The sequence below is a fragment of the Pseudopipra pipra genome, chromosome 5 (assembly GCF_036250125.1).
Source record: "Pseudopipra pipra isolate bDixPip1 chromosome 5, bDixPip1.hap1, whole genome shotgun sequence".
Classification (NCBI taxonomy): Eukaryota; Metazoa; Chordata; class Aves; order Passeriformes; family Pipridae; genus Pseudopipra; species Pseudopipra pipra.
The window spans coordinates 48,402,757-48,425,994 of NC_087553.1; the positions used below are offsets into that span (position 1 = coordinate 48,402,757).

The 23,238-nt window shown below is 35.8% G+C and overlaps 1 protein-coding gene across 7 annotated transcripts in view; it reads right to left on the minus strand.

Annotated features, from left to right (window-relative positions):
- The window catches only part of DOCK4 (dedicator of cytokinesis 4), a 247,191-nt gene that overhangs the window by 91,616 nt on the left and 132,337 nt on the right, over nt 1-23,238 (minus strand). For 6 of the 7 annotated variants that reach the window (XM_064655979.1, XM_064655978.1, XM_064655976.1 and 3 more), the window contains exons 12-13: nt 22,255-22,343; nt 8,112-8,237 (exon numbers count right to left, since the gene is read on the minus strand). In XM_064655979.1, coding sequence (XP_064512049.1) covers nt 8,112-8,237; nt 22,255-22,343 — 215 coding nt within the window. Of the gene's footprint in view, nt 1-2,851; nt 2,898-8,111; nt 8,238-22,254; nt 22,344-23,238 lie in introns of those variants that run through there. The other variant, XM_064655983.1, reaches the window with a different exon arrangement.

A 23,238-nucleotide genomic window follows, 5' to 3' on the forward strand; every position in this document is an offset into this window, starting at 1 on the left:
TTCTAAAATGACTTGAGCAGATCTTAAAACAATTTCAGTTGTAGGGACTGAAAATCTCTGGATGTGGCATAGACAAAATGGTATTATCCAGGATATAAATCTTGTGGATGTAAAACATTTTCAAGAAAAGATCCTTAAAATAATTTGTAGAATGGGAAAAGAGCTATGTAGCAACTGCCACCAGGAAGATCTAAAAAAAAACCAAGCAGAAGGTGATTTTAACTAGAGGAGAGGGCTAAGGAACATTAGTACACCTTGCCGCCTACCCTTCAAGTCAATCCAAACCCTTCAAGCCTTTTAGCAGCTAGGATGTTCCATGACATCCATGCTGATATATCGACAATAACAAGCAAAACTGGAAGATAAAAGACAAGGACAGGAAATCTTCCACTCCCTTTTTAGCCAGTAAACTCAGAACTGGCACAGCTTAAGTTTCAGTAGGAGCAAGCAGTTCACAGAAGTACAGGGAACAGGACAGAAGAGCTCAATTCAAAAGCAGGTGGCCCTATGTCTGGCTGATGCAGCACTTAGCACCAGAATATAGTCGAAATTTCAACAAGCTACATTACAAGCTGATGATATTTGCAGAAGTCACAACCTGGAGGTTGCAAATCCTCTAAATATAAAAATACATATGTTTATTAATATATATATTTGGGGGTGGGTCTGGGAAGAAAAGATTAAATCCTGGAATACTATAGAAATACTCAACTCTTGCTAATCCCTTTCTGGCAGTTGACCTTGATGATTTCATAGGTTCATAGAATGATTTGGATTGGAGGAGAACTTTAAAGGTCATCTAGTCCAACTTCTGTGCAATGAGCTGGGATATCTTCAACTAGATCAGGTTGCTCAGAGCCCCATCCAATCTGACCTTAAACGTTGCCAGGGATGGGACATCCACACCCTCTCTTGGCAACCTGTCCCAGTGTTTCTACCCTTTTTTAAAAATGAGTGCAATATTTCCCTTTTTACAGTCACTGGGTACTTCACCTGCCATGATTTTTCAAATATCATGGAGAGTGGCCTGGCAACTACATCAGAATTTCCTCAGGACCTTAGGATGCATCTCATCAGGCCCTATAGACTTATATATGTTCAGATTCCTCAGGTGGTTTCTCTTTCAGTGGGAGGAACTTTGCTGCCTCCAGTCCCTGACTTGAGGTTCATCCGCTTGACAGGTGTGGGAAGAGAGATTGACAATGAAGACTGAGGTAAATATGTTGTTGAGTATCTCAGCCTTCTTTCCTTCTCATCCGTTGAGACCAGTTTACCAGTTGTGTTCATCACAGGGATTATGCTTTTCTTGACCTCTCTTTTCTGGCTGAAATACCTTCTTATTCTTTGCATCACCTGCCAATTTCAGCTCCAGCTTTGCCTTGGCCTTCCTGAATCCGTCACTGGACAACTTCCTGACTACCCAACTGAACAACATCCTTATACTCTTCCGAGGACACCTGTCCTTACTTTCACTGCCTGTGCATTTCCCTCTTGCACTTTAGTGTGGCCAGCATGTCTTTACTCAGCCATGCCATTCTCTTGCCTTCCCTTTCTCATTTCTTAAACATTTTATTTAATTTAAAAAACAAAAATTCAATTAAAAAAATTCAAGTTAAGCAATCTGAGATCATTTGTGACAATTGTAATACAGAAGGCTGTTGTCTGTGAGAAGGGCGTTCTTAAGGAGAGCAGCTCATGAAGACACATGCATGCTGCATTTCACAAAGAATCTAGGAAGTGAAATCCCATTACTGAAACTATTTCCTTTTTGTTTTGCATTTTAGAAGATACTGAAAGACTGACTGGCTGCTTATCAGGGAATATATTCAGCACTTTTAAAAAAAGAGGCAAGTCTCATTGACATGCTTGAAGTTGCCAGTAAAAGTGTTTGAAATTTAAAGACCCTGACAACCACCAGTCAGCTGTCCCTTCACCGCTTTCTCCCCATAGAGCAATACCTTGACTTCTCCATTATTGTGGTAAAGAACAACTGTCTTATTTGCAAGAAAATTTTACACAGACTTACAATATTTACTATTTATGGGTAATATTCACGCACAACTCAAGAATGAGAAAATGCTGTACTTGCTGCTTAAATAAATACATACAAAGAAAAGGTCTGAGACTGGGACCTTCTGGGTGATACTTGATAAAAACTGATTTGGGGCAGAGTGTGTGTTTGCATTTAAGTATATGACAGGGGATGGGCAGGAAAAAATAAGACTGTTTCTATTATTTATATACTGGTAGCTAGTTTATGTATTATCTTTGATATTCTTGTTTATATATGGCAAACATTAAAACAATTCTGCCTGTGTTAGGATTCTGAGGGCACTGGTGACTTTAGTAACACTATTGCCTTTTTGTTGTTAGATTAAGTAAGCTCAAGCATTTAAATCAAGGAAAAAAGATTAATAAATGATTCTGTTGATAACTTTTCTCAGTTACTCTAGTTTCATTTTTTAACAGAACATTAACTGCGTTTTCGGCTTTATTACAGAAACTTTCAACAAACCCTAAGAAACACTCACCAGAATACAGCAAATGAAATGTTCTTTATGAGGGATTCTCGAACTGCAATACTTTCAGTTGTCAATTGGATTATAGATCTGTCATATAACAGCCAATTGCTCTGTGACTTATTTTTCTCTTCTTTTTAACAAGGAGATGTAAAACAAGTTGTTTTGAACAAGTGGGGAATAAAAGACTTAAAAGCCTTTTTAATGGAAAACTTTGACCTGTTGACTTTGTATAGCTATAAAATAAAAAAATATTTCCAATAGAATTTTGAAAGACCTGTTATTTTTACAGAGCTAAAGCATTCACTTGTTAGTTTGCCAGTGCTCCTTACCAGGTTTATTGAAGAAAGACTTCCAAGCCATAACTATCCTTATATACACTTCCCATGCATCACAGCTATTTATTCTATACTCAATAGAAAGCCAGCTTATTCTTCCAAATACTGTAAACTGCAGAAGATCCTTTTCCCCATTCTCCACTTCCAGAGATTTTAGATTAAGGGAAGTCTAGTTAAATTCTGGTTTGTCTTCCCTTCCATAGTTTTCTTCTATTTTTTTCCTTCAGTTCCTAAGGAACCAAGAAAATAAGACAGAGGAGATGGAAAGGAAAAGGAAAACAATATACAAGTTCCTTGAAATTGTCTTACCAAATATGTAGTCACATATTAGTATTTTTGTTTTCTCCAGTGACTTGTAGAAATGATAATTCCTTTGATCAAAGCATTTAAAAAGTATTAAAATAGGATTTGAAAAGCAGAGGGTATTCCCCATAGCGTACTACAGTTTTGTGAAAGGTCAAAATTCAGGGTGTATTTACTCCACAATATTGCTTGAACACATTTTGTGTAACTAATATATCCAGGCAATATTACTTTCAGTAATTAAAAATACGTATTTCTGGGTTCTTGAAATCAGAAGAGCAAACAGTGGCAGGTGTTAAATTTAGACAGTTTGTACTTCACAGAGGATAAAGAAGTTTGGAAAAATTCATTCTGCTGCTCAAGGGAGAAAAAATGCTTAAGTGTGTTAGACATATATTTCTTCTCCTAGAATCAACAGCTCTTTACTAAGTCCAAGTTCACCTGCAGATACAGACACCACAATGAAGAGAACATATTCCACAATTTTCTTTACATTTTTGCTCTCCAGACAGTTATTCTATGCTTTCAAAGAATGAATATGCCTCTAGTCAAAAATCATATAATTGAAAAATGCATGTTATCACAAAGATAGCATTTTGTGAGATCATTTATATAAAAAGAAAAAGATTCTAGTTCTACCTTCATTTTAAAAGCTTCTGAAAATAGTAAGAAAGGTGAGTGTGTACCTGCACATGAAAAGAATAAAAGACCTTTTAATAATTCAGATGAAGGAGTAAATAGTATATTCAGTAGCTTTGAAAGACAGGATTCTAATGAGATTTAACTGGACAGCTTAAGGATATCTAAAAAGTTAAAAGGTGACAAACGTAAAGCAATGCAAATGTGATGGTAAAAAACTTCAGTTAGTTTTCTTAAATTAAGCATATGAAAGCTTAATGTGGGAAACTTAAAGTGTAACAACATCCCAGGCACCTCATTCTATCTGCTGAATGAGCAGAAATTGTAAAAAAACCAACCAAACAAAAAGATAGAATATTGAGAAACAAAATACGATTTTTAATCTTGGACAAATAAGCTTGAAAGAATGAAAATTCCACTACAGAAATTAATACTGCAGTTTCATGTAGAGTCTTCAGCAATGCTACGCGTGAAAATTTATGACAGAATTGGAAAAGAACCATAAAATTCTGGGCAAAGGATTACAAGCCAAGACTTTTCCAGTCAGGACTGACTAGCTCAGCTATAGATACCAGTATTAGAGACACTCTAAGCTCATGTACAATGTAAACAATGGCTAATGTAAAACCATATCAGTGACTTGCCAACTCTTTAACTTCTTCTAATATCATAAGAGTTTAATCATTTTGATTGACAGAAATAAATATAAACTCTTATCTTTAACTCAAAGCACGTGGTGATCAGATCTCAGCAGTAGTAATGGCACCAGTTCTGATCATAAGCTGTAAAAAACATGGCTATAACTAAGTAATATACACCTATGCAAGTCTTTGAGAAGTCGGCCAACAGGCCAATTGGTTATACACTGCAGGACATTTTATGGACTAAGACATTTTTAGTCAAGCTGCTGTTGTCTATAAGACACAGAGTCTTTCCAAATCAAATCTATGGTTGTTTTAAATAAGAACTATCTTATTTTATTACTATAGACATGCATAGAGAAAGTTTGTAGATAAAGTTCCAGGAAGTAAGGCTTGGACCTAACTGAATTACTTAGTGAAAAAAGTATTCTACAGGAAAACATGAAAGTACTTTATGTGCTAGTGTCTCACACTGAATGGATTTTGGCTTTGAATGTACCAAGTAGTTAAGATGACGTCTACCAGTAAACTACCAGTAAAAGACTTAGCATTATTAAGAACAGTATAGCTTACCACACAATAGTTTAGAGTCTGTTTGCAACTGGTGGGCATGGCAGGGAGCTATGGCTCCTCTGGTTAAGCCCCCATACAGCTGTGCAAGTGTTTATTCCAATCCTAAAAACCCCAGACAACACAAACTAGTGATCAGGCTTAATTATGGAATCAGACATCTTCCACAAAGATGCAAAAGAATATGTACGTGCATGTGTTCTAGAACACGTGAACATTTGCAGCATTGAAGCTAAGTGCTGATATAGATGCTCAAAGTTGAATTTGGAAATAGATTCCATAAGAGTGCACTACATAAAATAGCCAAAAAGCAAAAAAAACCCCAAACTTTTACATTTCATTCCTATTACATATGTTAATGTAAAGTGTTCCTCAAAAGTATAATACATTTGTGAATATCAAATGCTAAATTTTATATACTAAGTAATGATGTGGCTGTCTGATCTTTTAGGAAATGGTGAACACAGAAACTCAGTGTGCAAGCACAGTTGTCCTTCAATGTTATACAAAGCTTTCTGAGAATATTGGCTTATGTATCTGCAGACTACCACACCAGAATGTTGGAATGGAGTTTACTAGTGATCATATAAAGTCTGCCCTGAAATCCTGGTCAAACTCAGAAAATGCATACAGAAGATGACACTTTCACTTCCTGTCCTCCTTCTGTTGGCTAGAATAAAGTGAGTTACCTATTTCACAGCCTTTTTGAATCATTGCCATCTACTTTTTTTCCAGTCATTTACTTCATTTCCTAAAACACTTGGAGTTCTTCATTAAAAAATTCCAGGGGTCCTGGATAGTGCATTCTGTGGCTTCCCCCTGTCAGGCTGTAGTGACACAAAAAGCATTACTCTATAAAAACACGCATTATTATTGTCAACAAAATTCCGTTTTGGCATGTATGCTGATCATAGTTACTTTAAACAGCATAACCTCCACAGAGAAAAGGATTGATATGACAAAAAATGGAGGTCAGAGAGAGTTTAAATAAATCAGAATAGGAGAGAAACTTAAAATATGGCATTTATAAAAGACATACTGCAGTTTAGCAGCATGAAGTATTTCTTATTGAATAATTCAAGAGAGTCTGGTTCAGAACACTAACCTAAGTGCTAATTAGACAGAGCAACACACTTACTTTCAACAAAAATATAAAATAAGATCTAATTAATGACCATTTCTAGTGGCAAAAGATGAAGTTCTCTAATTTATCTCGGAAAAAAAAAAGACACTAGAAAAGAAACAAAATTAAAGAGGAGCTTTAAAGTAAAAAAGCATTTCAAAGGCTAGGTTCCTGCAGGCATTTCAGTGCCTAGGGCATACTGCTCTGGTTAGCCCTTGAAACTCATCATTGCAAGAGTGAGATGATTATTTCTCTTCAGGAGAAATCCCTTCTATGCCAGTAAACACGGAATAGAAGTTGAACATTATTTAAACTGAGGTATGCATACAATTGGACTGAGAAAGAAGCATACCAGAACCCATATACTATTTTTTAAACTAAAAACAGGACTAAATGAGCCTGCACAACTCTTTGAAACTGAGTCAAGAAACTCCTCCACCAGCTGATTACACAGTACTCTGGTATAACATGTTTTTCTCAGTTTAATACATTATTTCTCAACTAGAAAGTGAGGGGACACGAGAGCTATTTACAGAACTTAGAAAATTTGATAACACAGAGCAGGAGGTCACTAAATCATAGATAAATGGAGAAAGGATTCTTAATGGGAGTTATAGTGTGCTCAGTAAAGCTGCTTCCACTGTTATCAGCCACATTATCTACAACACCCATTTGATTCAAATTACAAATCCAACTGTAATACAACAAACCCAAGCTAATAAGCCATAAAATTTCAACTGAATGCTTCTACTAAGCATACATATATAAACCAAATTAAGTGACACCCGACTCATGCATTTTATTGTTCTAAATATTGCAGTCCCATTAGCATAGTATTTTCATAGTAATTCTAAAACTGTTTTATTAACCTGTGTTATGTGCATATTTTAAGTGATCAGGTGGTGCTGATCAAGGATGCAGAAGGACAGATGTTTAATTGGCAGAAAGAACACAAGAGTGAATTCTCCGTTGTCAAATTTCAGGCAGAAGTTCAAGAGAAATACATGCTGGTAGCTAAAGCTGAGTCTCATTACTGAGTTTGAAATGCCTATTTAAGACCTCCTCGACTAGTCAAGTACTGAAGTTTATTTATTCCTGCCTCAGAACCTTAGTTTACTTCTGATTTAGGTCCACAGGAATGCAAAGACAGAGCTTTATATGAAGAAGACAGTCTCTGTTAAAAATCCACAAGTCATGAGGATGATTTGAGAGAGTCAAGACTCTGTCTGTAGACTCAGCTGAAACCGAGATGTGAGCTCCTCCCTGCAACATTTGTCAGCAACAACATAACACCATAATCATGCCAAATTGGTCTGCTTGCAAGTATGCTCCTCCTTTAAAGAGATATTTGTCTTTTAATTGCCACAAACCTATTAAACTTTTTAAAAATTTCATTTCAGGAATGGAGCTATAAATAATTCTACAATCTTCTTCCTGTATTTGCTTCTTCACATTCATACCGACACAGTCTTTATACCTTCCTTAGCATCTGCTTAAGTATTTGCATATTTTATCATACAAATAAGCAAAATGAGGTCTCTGCATCTGTATTTTTATCCATTTCCAGTCGTTTTCCAGTACTGGAGGCACAAGCCTTGTGAAAACAGAAGCTGTACAGTACCAGTGAAATTCTCTGAGTCTTTATTTAGAAAGCTACCATCTCTTAAGAACATAATGTTCTGCTGGTTATCTTTTTCCGTATATAAAGCTCATCAGTCTTGTATTCAGTCATCTTCACTTCTATATAGTAAGGTTCCATCTCTCAAAATAGGCTACTATGGCCGTATGCCCATTTGACATTGGCATAGTAACTATACAGTGTATAATATAATGTGGCCACTGGGACACAGTTTTCTTCTAACTTTATGAAAAAATACTAACATAAAAGTCCCTAGAACTGTTTAAGAAGTTTCAGAATACAGTAGTTATTTGGAAAACAGCTGAAAATCAAGTAATTATTGATATATTTTTCTCTTACCAGGCATTATGATATTGGAAAAACCTAATTTCCTTGTTATTGATACTCCATGGGTAAATCTGGATGTATACTCTCTCCTAATTTGTTCTATGTCTCCATGAAGTAACTGAAGAGAAACTGCCAGACCTGAAAATGAAGAGAAAAACAATGAAAGGTAAGACACTCAAACAGATTATGGACATCACTACTGTTTAAAAATTACATGTACTTACAAGTATATATGCATTCCTGAGAAAACGGAAAATTCAGAGGAACTTCGGTTATACCCAGCCAACCCACTTCAATTTTTAAATGTATTTGGGAAAGGCTCCAACATCCAAAAATCAATAAAGACTTGAAAACAACTACCCATGAAAAAGCATTAGCAAATTATTACTGATGTGTAACTGAGCTATGACGTCATGTATCAAAATTATCTCAATAGGGATGGACTGAGGCCTTAACTAAAAAAAGAACTACAGAAAGGTAAATTTAGAGAAATTTCAATCCGTAATATTGAATACCATTTCAATTTTTGACATCCTTCAACACTATCCTGCCTTCACTGATATGCAAGAAAAAGTGCACATACAATGGTCCCAAACTATGAGTGAAATGCAGAACTCTCATTACAGTGCATCAATTAACCTGATACAAAGTTATACAATTTATTCATCCAAAATCTGAAGAAACAAATTCTAATAAACCAATGTAGCGTAATCAGCATTTTTTACTCAGGAACAGTACTTTTATAATGACTGAAATTACAATCTTTTTTCAGTATTCATTAGATTTAATCAATCACACTCTTTCTTATGTTTGCTAGAAAAACATGCAAAATGCAAGGGTGACCATATAATTTTCCAGCATTTATTCTTCTAGAACCAAGGAAGTATAACTTCATCTACTACATCTGTGGTATACAAATAAATTGCAAAGAGCATACTTCATTACAGCTCAGATTAACAAAAACAACAGGCATGCCTTTTGGTTATTTCAAATATAATCACTGAGGTGTCTTCCCTGACCTTCAACAATACTGCAGCATATCACGTATCAACATGCAGATCAAGCAGAAGATAAGAGCAAAGCCTTCATTTACGCTGAACAACTGGAGATAAACAGACAACTCAGAAGAGTCATAACGAACTTGAGATTAAGCTAAAGCAAATAACATGCATGCACAGACTGAACAACAAGGTCATCAGTCCTTTCAGCTTTGAAAGAAATTTCTCCTTCAACCATGTTACTATTTAACTGAATAAATTTACTTGAAGTTGGATGGTTCCTAAAGTCAGAGCTTGAAAAATCTGTACAAAGTACTGTCAGCTCAGGCTACTGCAGATCAGATATCTGATTACCATGACAACTTTTATATTTTTCTTCTTACCTACACTTACATTCTATTATTTTGGCAACTCCAAAGAACATGATACTCTGAGCAAACTTTCCTTCTCATCAAAAACAGCTCGCCTACACATATCCAACTGGGTACATAAACAAATCTTACAAGCAGAAACCTTCAGTGAAGTCTATTCTATTTTACGGACTGTATTTGATGCCATGGACATTAATTATTTTTGTAGAAGAATTTGTTCTGTGGTTATCCAGTGAACAACTTTTAGAAAGTAGTGAAAATTATTATTGGTGTAGGTGAGAAACCAAACTGCACTGTGGCTACTTGGTGGCACACGAGCTTGGTACAAAGTCATACAGGCAAAATTCAGGCTCTGTTAGACCAGGTGAAAGGTTTTTCACTGCTGTATGGGAAGATCTAGGCTGGGTATAGCTCAGCTATAAATACGGATATTTAGCCCACCTCCAATCTTGCTTCTTTTATATTTTAAGAAACTGCTATACATACATATGTATAATCATACCCCCATATGCCCCTATTGCACTGTTTCCTTGGAAACCTAAAAAAACTCCTGCTGCAGATCACATCAACCACAACAGCATTAATCAGATATTGTACACCGCCTGGTGTTGAGCAAAGTTATTGTGTTTTCTACAAAAGTTGAAGACCTCAAATCAAATTTTATTTAAGTACAAATTTCGCAGATTTCCTTGAAGAATTTTATTTAGCTCAAAAACAAGATGTCAAAAAAACTCATCAGTGGCAAAACTTTTAACTTGAGAAAAAAAAGCTGTCAAGATTTCAAGTACTTGCTCATGCAAGGCGAGAAAAGATAGTAGAACTCTGTACTTCATGGCATTCATTGTTAGAAAATGAAGAGTCATCTCTATGCATCCAAAAGCATCAAGAAAATCTCTCAGTGAACACACTTGAAACATGGGTTAGTCATTTTACGTATAGTTTAAATACATCTTTGGAGTATAAACGGTATGCATTCCCCAGCTCTTCAGAATGATGAAGAAGACTGGATTACAAGAGCAAAATTACTTAAAAATGTGATATGCTGTAATGAGAGCAGTAAATAGGAAAGAGTAAAAATAAACCAGAATGGAAGCAGGGAAAAGATGCACAGGAAAGGAAGTCTGAAGAAACTCCGAAGGCTTCAAGTTAACAATTTTGACACTGAGGATGCAGTTACCAAACAAAAGAGAATTGCCAAGAAGGGAAGTGAAACTGATAAATCTGGTAAGAGTGCTAATGTAAGGAGCACATAAACTTTACATAATCAACAAAAAGAAGACAACTCCCAATTAAGCATTCGGATTGCTCTCTCAGAGCTCCACTAATTTTGCAAGGAAACCAGGCTCCCCTGCACTAAGGATGTAAAACTATAAGACACATACTGTTACTGAGCTGTGATAGCCAAGTTACAGAACAGGTTGTTTGAATTTCCAATTATTTGTCACATTCAGTATGCTGAGATAGGCAAAAGGTACATATTGTATATGAAAAGTCAGGAACTTATTTATAGTCCTAATGAAAGCTATAACAGTCTAATCAAAGAGTTTACTATTAGTCCATTAACAATGGTACTAACACACTCCAAATACTGTTAAAATGACAAATATACACACAATCTTTCCAGTATCTACCTCTTGCTCACCCTTCCAATGACCCTCTAGGTTCAATGGTTTCAACCTGCATAGGTGTGGTATGGTGACTGAGTTATCAGCATCCCAAATCCTTTGCCATGAGAAGTAAGATGTTGCCTGTTTCTTCCTTCTCTCTTTCTAGGCTCCTCTTGGACTAATTTTTATGCTTGTTAATGTGCTTTACATCTTGTTATTTCTTCACTAGTCTACAACTCCACATTACATCCTAACTGATCATATATGATGGCTTCTATATATGCCACATATCTGTTATTTCTTCTCTTCTTTTCCCTTAAAACTGGTTTTATTCTGCTCTCAAGGTCACAGTATTTGATGACCAATAATTGGCCACTGGTGAGCTGTTCATAGGTCTGGGGCCTCTAGTATCATGGCATGCCAGTACTTTCAAGGTGTCAGATATGGTCACATGTCTTTACTCTTCTATGTTCCATTTTAGTCTAGGGTTATAGATAGTTAACTCTACACAAAGTAACTACGTATTATAACAATTTGTTAAATACAAAGCATATCTACCAAGGTAGGTTACACCACACAATTGCAGAAAGCTAAGATATAGAAAGAGCTATAATAAAGCAGACAGAATTTATTATTTTTTCATTAGATATATGCTTTTACAAGTCAGACCAAATCTCCAGGCAGCCTAAGACAAGTCCAGCAAGCCAAAGCCAGATACGTAATGTGGACCTTGCTGTCAGCTAAACATAAAGTCTGTGGCCAGTTGCAAGCCACAGCAGTCCCATATTTATGGGTCTATAAAAATACAATATACTTGCCAAAGAAAGTAGACACCTGTCATGACCAAGGAAACAAGCATTTGCAGTAAAAGTCATGACGGAGAGATACTTTAAAAAGATGGAATAATTCACATTTTACAAGGGACTACAGTTTGCATCCTTGTAATAAAGTGAGTCACCAGACTATCAATGAAAGTTAACTAATATAATTTAAAACATACTGACAGATCACAGAACAATTCAGATTTTCAGAAGGTTGCAGATTCAGCTGAAGAGGGATTCCCTCAGACACATTGCAAAACAAAGAGGGATGAAGAACTGACAAGTTGAAAGGCATCACCATTAAACTAAAAGAGGGCAGATTTAGATTAAATGTTAGGAAGAAATTCTTTACTGTGAGGGTAGTAAGGCACTGGAACAACCTGCCTAGAGAAATTGTGGATGTCCCATTCCTGGTAGTGTTCAAAACCAAGGTGCGTGGGGCCCTGAACAATCTGATCAAGTGGGTCGCACGCCTGCCAATGGTAGGGGGGCTGGAACGAGACGACCTTTAAAGTCCCTTCCAACCCAACCTATTCTATGATTCCATGATTCTTCATCAAAATATGACCAGAATTTTGCATACCATAACAGGCAGAAGGTCACTGAACTCAATTTACAAAGTGATTAAAGCTATTGCTGTGAAGAAGAAAGGGGTGGAGGGGAAATATGACTGCTTCTAGAAAGGAGGCTTAACCACCAGACAGTAATGAGATGGGGTCAAGGCAGAGAAGGCTTCCAAAGAATTTGGTAAGCAGCCAGTCTGGGAGAGATGGAGAAGACACTCACAGAAAATGAATACAATCAAAAGAATGCAGAGATACTCTTTTTGTACACGGAGACAGAAAATAATTCATTAACGATTCTCTTATGGAAACATGACTACCTTTTCTGTCATTTAACAAAGGTAATACCCTATAGTTTTAATTTATTCCACTTTGATGATGTATGTCAACATCAGTTCTTTCTCATCTCTTTTCATACACACAATAAAATGATCAGTCTTAGACAAAATTAGAGCATTTTGTGATGGACAAAGCAAAATAGAGAACTGCAACATGTCACCATATACTGCATCTGACTGTGGTTGATAGGATCGTTACAGCATCATGGATAAACCCTAAGTATCACAAACTTCATAACTATACATTTTCCATTTCTAGAATAGCGGGGACTAAAACATAACAATGAAAATGATTATCCAGTCTCTGAAGGACTGGCACATTTTCTTTAATTAGGTACATAGTGTAGCTTTGTCCCCTAGGAAAAAATTTTAATTACCTCCCTAGTGGTAATTAAAACCTCTTGTGTTAGCTATTACTCTTTATTTACCCCAGTTCTGAAAATACTACTACAATACTCTGTATGAAACTGCAAAAAGACCTGCTTTTATTTCTTTTGCAAGCTAATGAAATTTCTCAGTATTAACTTGTACTAAAGTTCAACACAGATTATTTTTATCAATCAGATGAAAAACAATGCAGAAAATTGACAAGCTGCTAAATAAACATCCTAGATTTTTGTTAGATTTCTCATTTTACCTTCAAACAGTTTTTGTACTGCAATATTGATTTCTGCATTTAGTTGTAACAAAAAGCAACTGTTCATTATGCTTATAGACCCTTTATTTGCATTTGACCTTCTGGGGGGAAGGGAAAGCATTTACATTCGGCTTCTATCTACTGGCAGCAGAGAATCCTAGATCATATTAAGAAGAAAATGCCTAGCAGCTGCTCAGGAAACTGATAAAAAAAATGCCCCAACCCTCAAACAGAATGTTATTCAGCGTTGTTTGTATTTTAGGAAAGGTAATAAAATAAGGCAGCTGACCAAATAAAGCTGCTTAAGGGTGTTTAAAGTATTCTGAGGGCATATAGGCGTTCCCATTTCTGGTAGTGTTAAAAGTGCACAGGTAAAAAGGTAAAAATAAAAGGTAAAAGCAATCAATGCTATGGGCAAAAAAATGATTTATTGATTTAATGTGATCTGGGACAAACAATTGCATAAATCTTGGCCACGGCAAAATCTATGTAGTAAATCCCACAAATTACAGTCTGGGAATAAAAGAGATATAAAAGGAGAGGTAGATTCAATCCTTGACAGCCTTTTTGAAGACTTCATTTTGATTACTTTGGATTGTCAAAGGAAACTCCAAACTCCTCTTTTCCTCAGCTCTAAATTCTGTGTTTTAGCTCAGTAAAAAAAGAATGCACAAATTGCAACATTTTGACAAGTTTCTTGGAGCTCCTGTACCCAAGACTTTTGACAGAAATGCCCTCAAGTGTGGAAAGTAGGTTGTTTTTTTTTTTTTCTTCTTCAAATAGAACATAAACACTTAAATGCAAATGACATTTAACTCTCACATGAAAACTGGCTTGGAATTTCTTTACAGGGTAGATGGTAGAACCTCAAGTATTTCTTGCCAGAATCACCATAGGATAAAGGACCAAAAGGCTAAATTACTGTTATAAGCACCTAGTCTAACCTCCATATACAGACAATAAAGGTTTGAGAAATAATTGCTTCCATTCTTACCTTATTAAGCCCATTGCTGCCCTTTACTATTAACAATATACGTGGCATGCTAACACCCATTTCCATATTACATTATTAGATTGCAAAGGCGAATCATCTTGCTCAAAAATTCTTAAAATTACATTTTTGCATACTGTTCTGTTAGCTAGAATATTAAGGAGTCCACAAAATACACATTTTTACAATTATAAGTGTTTTATATTGCTTCTAGTGCAAATAACAGACAAAAGGTTCAGGGAAGCACTTGTTATTTTCTCCTTCATGAAGTGTAGCTCTGTCATGCAAACAGAATTGTATCAGAAATTTAGCTACTTGCATTCCAATTATGTCTCTTACTTCAAATAAGAAACAGACAATGTTTAACTGGTAACTAAACAAAATGTTAAAAAGCAAATCATAAAAACCTAGGTGAAAATTGTAAAGCATTTGTAAATACAACTCTTGAAGGAGCTAAAATCATGCATATATGGTCTATAATTTATTATTTGAAATAGTGTTATGACTTTTTATTCTTTTAGTACATAAAATGAAGTCAACATTATCCAACAGTAACAAGCAGAATGAATTTTTGGAAAGGGCTTATAAAAACCTCAATACTAAAACATTAGGGTTTCAGTACTGGTGGGGCTGCACCTTAAATCCTGTGTTCAGTTTTGGGCTCCTCACTATAAGAAATACATTGAGGTGCTGGAGCATGTCCAGAGAAGGGCAACAAAACCCATGAAGGGTCTGGAGCTAAAGTTTTACGAAGACCAGCTGAGGGAGTTGGGGTTGTTTAGTCTGGAGACAAGGAAGCTCAGAGGAGACCTTATCACTCTCTACAACTACCAGAAAGGAGGTTGCAATGAAGTGGGAGACGGTGTCTACTCTCAAGGTTATAAGTGATAAGAGCAAACTGCCTCCAGTTCTACCAGGGGAGGCTTAGATTGGATATTAGGAAAAAAATCTTCATGGAAAGGGTTGTCAAGCATTAGAAAGGGCTGCCCAGAGAAGTGGTTGAGTCACCATCCCTGGAGATATCTAAAAGACCCATAGATGTGGCACTTAGGGGCATGGTTTAGTGGTGGACTTGGTAGTGCTGGGTTAACAGTTGGTCTCAATGATCTTAAAGGTCTTTCCCAACCTAAATGATTCTATGATTCTATAATTGCAGTACTGAGATAAACAACAAATCATAGCTTTTACTGGATATAAGATCTCTCTGACAGTGTCACAATGGCACATTTTTCATTCTTCTTTAAAAACAAACCTTTTAGCAATACCCAAGAGAACAATATGAATTTAATTTTATTGGAGTCCTTATCTCCAGCACAGTCTACAAGCCATGCTTTATGAAGAATACTTGCAGATAACTGCACTAAAAATCTACCTTTAACTTGCTTTTGAAGTCCTTATTGTAAAGTCAGAACATTCACAGGCAACAATAAAAGCTAAAAACTGCCGTAAAAATGTACAAAATTACGTCTGACTGGTCTCTAAGTCCGCCACCTTTAAGGATTAATATATTTTCCCAAAACTTCCATAATTAATATTACACGCTAGATTAGGCTACCCATGATTTTGGGAAAAAGGTTTTAGGGAAGATTGCTGAACATCATCCATCTTGTAAAAAGTACGTGAAAAAGTAAAATTCTACAAATCCTTGTCTAAAAACCTGTTCTAAACCAAGCTTTTTTATATGTTGAAGTTGTCATTCAGGGCCAAATGATCTCAGAACAACAATTTATGTGCAAAATTCTCTACATGTTTAATCTTCCAGCTTTAGCATTTGTTGAGAACAAAAAGGAATGCCTTAATTCCTTGTGTACTTAGTGAAGCATATATAAGCACTATTCTTATTTTAAATGTATTTCAAATAGCAGCCTTCAGTGACAACTAATTCTTAAACACATCAAACTGGAATACACATAATCTCCTTGTCACAAAATGTAACAAAGATTAAAACTGACAGATTTATAAATTGTCCTAGAACTACAGTAATTAAACAACTGCACTTCCTGTTTAAATATTAGTGATGTGTAGATAAAAAATACATTTCAAAGCACTGCTGACATCTGAGAACCCTGCTGATAAAATACAAACATCAGAAAACTTTTCTGTGATTAATTATACGCTCAGGAGTAGCCTGAAAGTTAGGTACTTCATTCTGTTTTATCTTCTCTGTCAAGTATATGTTACTACTCCTGCTATCATTCCTCCTCATTTTTTCCCAGTCATTGCTCCAATCAATTGTCCACTGTGAGCCTATGCTTCCTTTTTGTGGCTAAAACCCATAGCTGCTCCCAGCAGGGAATGCACATTTTGCTTCCCATCCAACATTTCTTGCACTGATTCACAGAAAAAAAAGCTCTCCTTGCAAGAACTCTGAGAGTGGTAATGCTGTGACCTGCTGGGATAGTGTCATGCAAACACAGTTACGCTACTTCTGGTATCTAGAAAATACTTTAAAGTTACCATAGCTCTATTCCTAGAAATATTGTACTCTGTAAACTTATACTGAGCTACAAATTCCCTGCTGTATTTGATCTCTTGCGTTTTTCATCTTACCAAGTGTGAAAAAATTATGCTACTTGGTTAAGGGACCTCTGCAGTTTCTCTACTGCAAGGTAAATAATGACCCTAACAGGCTTCCTCCTTCAAATCAAGGAATTTGTAAGCCAAAGCTCACTTTGAAATAGGAGATCAAAGTATATCTTTCTTTAAATTTCTCAGTGTTCAACAGTAGCCATGGAGAAATTATATTATTAGAGCACCAAGCAGCTGCTGAAGGTAAATAGGCATGAGAAGGCATATAATGCCCCAAAGCACATACCACTGTTTCTATCCAACTGCCTCCATTGCCACACTTGTCTCAGAACTCGAATCTTGTCAGATGAGTTCATGCACTGGGCTGGTCTACCTTACTTTGGATTTGTTGAATTAAAATGACAGCAGTGTAATGAAATTTGCCTTTGAGTGAGCAATCTCACTGAACTTCAAAAAAGTTAGATCTCACTTTGAAGTTGGTTCCTCTTTGAGCTGGTGTTGGACCACGTAACCTCCTGAGGACCCTTCCAGCCTAACTTACTGTATGATCTGATGAATAACTGCCCACCTTAAGATCACAGATTGTCTTACCTCATGACAGTATTCTTAGCAAACATCTGTCAACACATGGGATTCAAGTCCCCCATGCTTCAATCAGGGCACTGTGCTGTTGCCCATTTATTGACCAGTCTCCTTTTGTTAGGCAGCATCACCTTGGATAACCCTCTGCCTGCAGATTTTTCCACAGGTACACGGAAATAAGTTTGAATTTAATGCAGACAGTAAACTATTAATTTGAAAAAGTAAATTGTGCATCTTTCTCTTCTAAAGAAAGAAATTAACAATTTGTGGCTGACAGACTTAAGACAATCTTTTACAAATCAAACCACAACTTGGATTTGTCTTAAAAATAGCCTCCCAATTCAGGTCTTGCCTTCACCATATTTAAAAATTCATGTTCCTGACAACTTGTAGATACAATATAGTAATTTCTGACTTCATTCTTTTTAACACCCAAACTGAATGCATGAGGATTTATGTAGATTTTTCAAGAGATGCATTTTGACCCTTTACACAACAGCTAAAAAATTAATGCTGCTGTATTCAAAAAAAAAAAAAAGGAAGAAATCATGCTCAAGCCAAGAGTGGGAAGAGAAATCCAAACATTTTGAATGTGTTTCTTCTAAAGTTTTAGGCACTTCCATCAATTAATGTGTAATTAACAGTGGTTCCAGTGGAGTTGCAAAGTAAGTCTGGCATTGCTATCAGAGGATACACCACACTGAGAAGTTCAGTAAACATGCAATTACGTCACATTATTCCTGTCCAGTTCATCAGAACATTCCAAGATAATGGCACAGGAAAAGACTTTCCCACTACCTTAGCTATTTTTGTGGAATCCACACAAGAGTTCAAAGCTACATAGCAGCTAGATATGTTTATAATTTCTTACATCAGTAATTTAATCTCTATAAGATTTGAAAGGATTTTCACCTCCTTTGCAGTAACAACCAAAAAGCACATGTATCCTTGTATCAGCTCTCGAGAATTACTGCATCAGGTAGATGCAGCTTTTCAAGATTTGTGATAAGGAAATCTAAATTGAAGCTTACACATGAGACTATTAGGAGCCTAAAGAGAAAAACAGAATGTCTTGCATCCCCCTAAACTAAGCTATAGTCCTTCTTCTCAAAGGAATGTGAAGCAAAAGAAATTTGCCATGCATTTTTCATTGATTTTTAAATATGATTTTTATAAGGTAACTCAGTGGGGGGAATATTCACATGTAACATGAGACTCAGGTTTAAATCCCTCCTCTATAGGATTTGCTAAGAGGACATGAATACAGATCATAGTTAAAAAAATCACAGACTACTTGGCAGGCTTTAAAGCCACTTCAACATTCCCCATGGTATAATGAATATTTTCAGATCATATACAAAGTTGAATAGTTCCTGAAGGGAAGTCAGAGAAGCCAAGCAATTAGCATGCTCCTCTGGGACATGCGAGACAGACTGAAAATTCTTTTCCAAATCAGAATCTCTGGTCCTACAGATACAAAAATAGAAATGTGCTATTTTCCTCACAAGACTGATGTAATTAGGTGTGATGTCTATGCAGGAATATTAATTTTTCCACTGCTTTTTGCATTTTAAAACAAAGCAACTAGCTTCTAATTCTAAGAAAAAAATATTATAGGAAAAGTACATTTTATAGCCAGCTCTGCTCCATATATTACTGAAACCTGGTTTGTTTAATAATTACAAAGTCACCTAGATCTAGTAGTATTTAGTCTACAAATACTACAAACTCAGTGAAAGAAATAACAGTGCTAATAAATGCATCAAAAACTGTACAATTTGGCCTTTGCAGTAACAGTTTGATCTCCTGCACCAGGCAACCAGGTGTTTTCCAGTAAGCCAATACCTCACACCAGCTGCAAAGACTAGTGGTGAATGGTAATTGCATCCACTCCCTGCTACTCCAGTCTCTGTTAGATTGGAAACTCATGCGGAAAACACATTCCAGTTCCCACCTCAGCAAAGAATAGTAAATTATCCCCAAGACTGAGTCCCTTCCATTCCTGCACCACTGAGAAGAGAAAAGGGGACAAACATCTGTCCAGTGCTCCTTTCTGGGCTTTAGTAGGAAGTGACAGTGATTTCCCTTTATTTGATCCTTTTTAGACACAAGCTGAGAATAAGATCCAAGCGGATTCTGTATTTAAGAACTGTCATGGGTTGAAGTAGAAAAGTAGTTTTTGAGCAGTAGAGGTTTGAGTGCTAAATACAGATGCTATAGTCCATCACTATGTTTTTTACATTCAAGACACTCAAAGTATGTTTTGAGTTCCTTTTTAGTTTGACATAGAAAACTGGAAGAATTTTTTTTTCCTGAAGAATATTATGAACTATCTGATAAACTATTTCAGTAGTGAAACACAACAATTTGTGGAAACTGAAGACTTTGTGTAAAATCTCTTGAGTTGAAAATAAACTGTACAGGACAGAATATGAAGAGGGAAGAAGCCTAGAGGATAGGCAATAGTCTGAAGCATCTTTGCTGTTGTTTGTTTACTGCATTTCCTTTCCTAAGTCTTTTCAAGGTGATTTTAAAAGGGCAGTGTGATATAAGCCAAAAATTCAAGTTTTCCTACATTTGGCTCATACCTACAACAGTTCCTAAGGGAGAGAAAAGACATGTCTCCTGTAATGCAAGGTTTTCTCCTTTTCTGACAAGGTGGCAAACAAAGCTAATGAGGCTTCAGAACCAGTCACTCAATGCTATTACAAAAAAAGACAGCAAATGAAAAATAAAAAGTAGTGTAACAACAATATTTTCCATGAGGTGTCAGCAGAAGTATCTGAACATATTGCTAAAGCCTTGCAGAGCTTTTTCAGGCTGCTAAGGAGTCGCAGAAGAATGAATTTCATGTGTGCAATAAAAATAACCTTTCATAGTTCATCTTTTAGTTGCTCAGTACTCAAAGTGACATTACCACTCACTTCCCCTTTCCCACTCCAATCTTCAAATGCACTACTGGAATTCTGTGCTGCTCTTCCCTCACCCTGACAGCCCTTTTCAGAATGTTACTGATCTTCCATTTGCTAGGTTTAGTTTCCAGCCCTCTGCAACCTGGAAAAAAAATCATGTCCCACAGGTCTTTTATGTTGAACGTTGTTATGAGAGAAAAATAGGATAAGTAATGTATCACAGTGTAAGTACATATTGCATGGACAGTCAGAATGATCCAAGAGGAAGTTTGTTCTTCATTACTATGAATAACATTTTTAAGAAGCCCAATATTATACTTACTCGTTAACGTGCCCTTCTATTTTCACTACATGATTTTTATATTTATTGTCCAATAAGATTCATGATATTCTACAACTTAAATATATGTGTGTGTATATATGTATATATAGGATCAGAAGTGGTTAAATACATAACTTCAGTCTTGATAAATAACATGAGCTTTTATGTACTTCTTGGTTATCCACTAAAGATTGTTGAACACACATTTTCAAGACTAACGTTATGCATGAAATCAAGTTAAAGAAGCATGAAGTCTACTATATGAAAGGGATTACAAATACAGCATACTGGAACCTGGAAGATGGGATTTTTCTATACTCATATTTCAACTAATTAACACTTCACAGGGACAAAACAATATTTGAATACAAGGACAATAGACTTATAAGCCTCTATTTCAGGTTTCTTTTCAAGTTTGACTACATGTTTGGATGACAGAATTGAGAAAAAGTTAGCAAGTTGATATTGAAAAAGAAAACAAGAAAAACTGTAAATTCAACATCTCCTATGGGCCAAACCATCATCTCATAATAGCAAAGGTCAGTTATCTCCCATTCCTTAAGTCTCACACACAAATTTATTTCAATGACAGTTCCAGTAACATAGAGCTGACTGTGGAAGACTATTGTAAGTTTCTAAATAACAACCTGTATCTTGCTCAGCTGGAATGCAGAGCTACCAGAAGGAATGCAGATCATAATGATAGCTCCCAATTAATTTTTTTTAAAGTTTAATATTTAATTTTAATTGTCCTGGGTTTGGCCAGGACAGAATTAATTTCTCTGCAGTAGCCGTAAGGGGGTGGGGTCTGGAGAAGTGTGGGCATGTCCAGGTTGTTATTCTATACTACCTCATGTCACAAGTAAGGGATTTCCACTTCCATGAAGGAAGGTATGGCTTTGGGTCAGGGTGGGATGGGGAAACCCATCCGCCATTGTCATCTGGGGTCCTCGGTGACACCCTCTTTTGTACACTTTAGTTATTTATATTCTTGCTTTTACTGTTTATTTCCCATATCTTATTGCTGTTTCCAGTAAATTGTTCTTATCTCAACCTGTAATCTCTGCCTTTTGTCTCTCTCACTGGAGGAGGGGAGTGGCCTGTGGTTTTCTTTTTAGTGGGAGTACTAAATACCATTCCTAAACCATGACAATAATGTCACTGGTAAATTTCATTCCTGATGAAAATGTGAAGCAGAGATGTCAAGCAATATGGATCAATAATTTGATCAGCCCCATGTGAACAGAACTCCAGCAAGCTGTAGCTCCTCAGCACAGAATAAGCACAGTTTATATTACATAGTTCCTTGAAGAAAATTCAGTGACTTTTTTTCTTACATGTGCACATGAACAGCAGTATTGTACATTTTCATCTGACTATTTTACGTTTCTTTCTTACACATTCGTCCTTCCAAAACAGAGCTACTTCATTTGCAAACTAAGAAACCCCAAAGAATGCAAACAAAAAGGTGGCTAATTACTCACCTGCATTGGAGCCTGTCAAATTGTAACGTGCATTCAGCTTTTTAATGATATTTTCATGGATCTGATACCAGTCACTCTCTGTGTTGCACCTAGAAAAATTATAACTTTCTTAATTCTGAAATGGGAATATATGTTTATCAGATCAGCTTCACAACATATTCCTTAAAAAATCCTCTTTAATTCATGAAACAAAAATGGAATAGGAGCTTACAAAGCCCCATGAAACTGCCTGTCCCAACGGCAGGAATAAGTGCTCTTATCATTTGAGAAAGGCACCATGAAATACTTGCTTCATATAAGGATGGGAGAAAGACAGGAGCAATTATGCTGAGCAACTCAGTCATGACCAAGTTCATTTCTGTATAGATCTATCCTTTAGCACTAAACCATACAGAAATCTATCTTGTGACACTCAGGGGGAAACACAGGACTCAGAGCTGATCTTAGAAAACTCTGTGCTAAACACTTCAAAGTTATTCAAAATAGGATGTGATCTTCAGGAGGTAGTCAGTGAAAGAGCAATTTACATTTCAGTATATATTTAGGAAATAGCTGGTTTTCCATAAGGAAAACTCGACAATGTTCTAATGAACACTCTAATGTTCTAATGAATACTCGATGTTCTAATGTTCACTCTTCAAAGTCTAGACTGAAATTAGCCTTAGCACCAAATATGATCTTGAGTGATATTTCTTCCACTGTTTTTGTTATTTCAAAACAAACAGGCAAAATTAAAAAAAAACAAAAACAAAACCAAAAACAAAACCAAAAACAAAACAAAACAAAAAACAAAACAAAAAACAAAACAAAAACAAAACAAAAAACCAACAAAACAAACAAAAAAACCAAAAAAAACCAAAAAAAACCCACAAAAAAACCAACAACAACAACAACAAAAAAAAAAAAAAAAACAAAACAAAAAAAAACAAACAAAAAAAAAAAAAAAAAAAAAAAAAAAAAAAAAAAAAAAACACCATCAATATA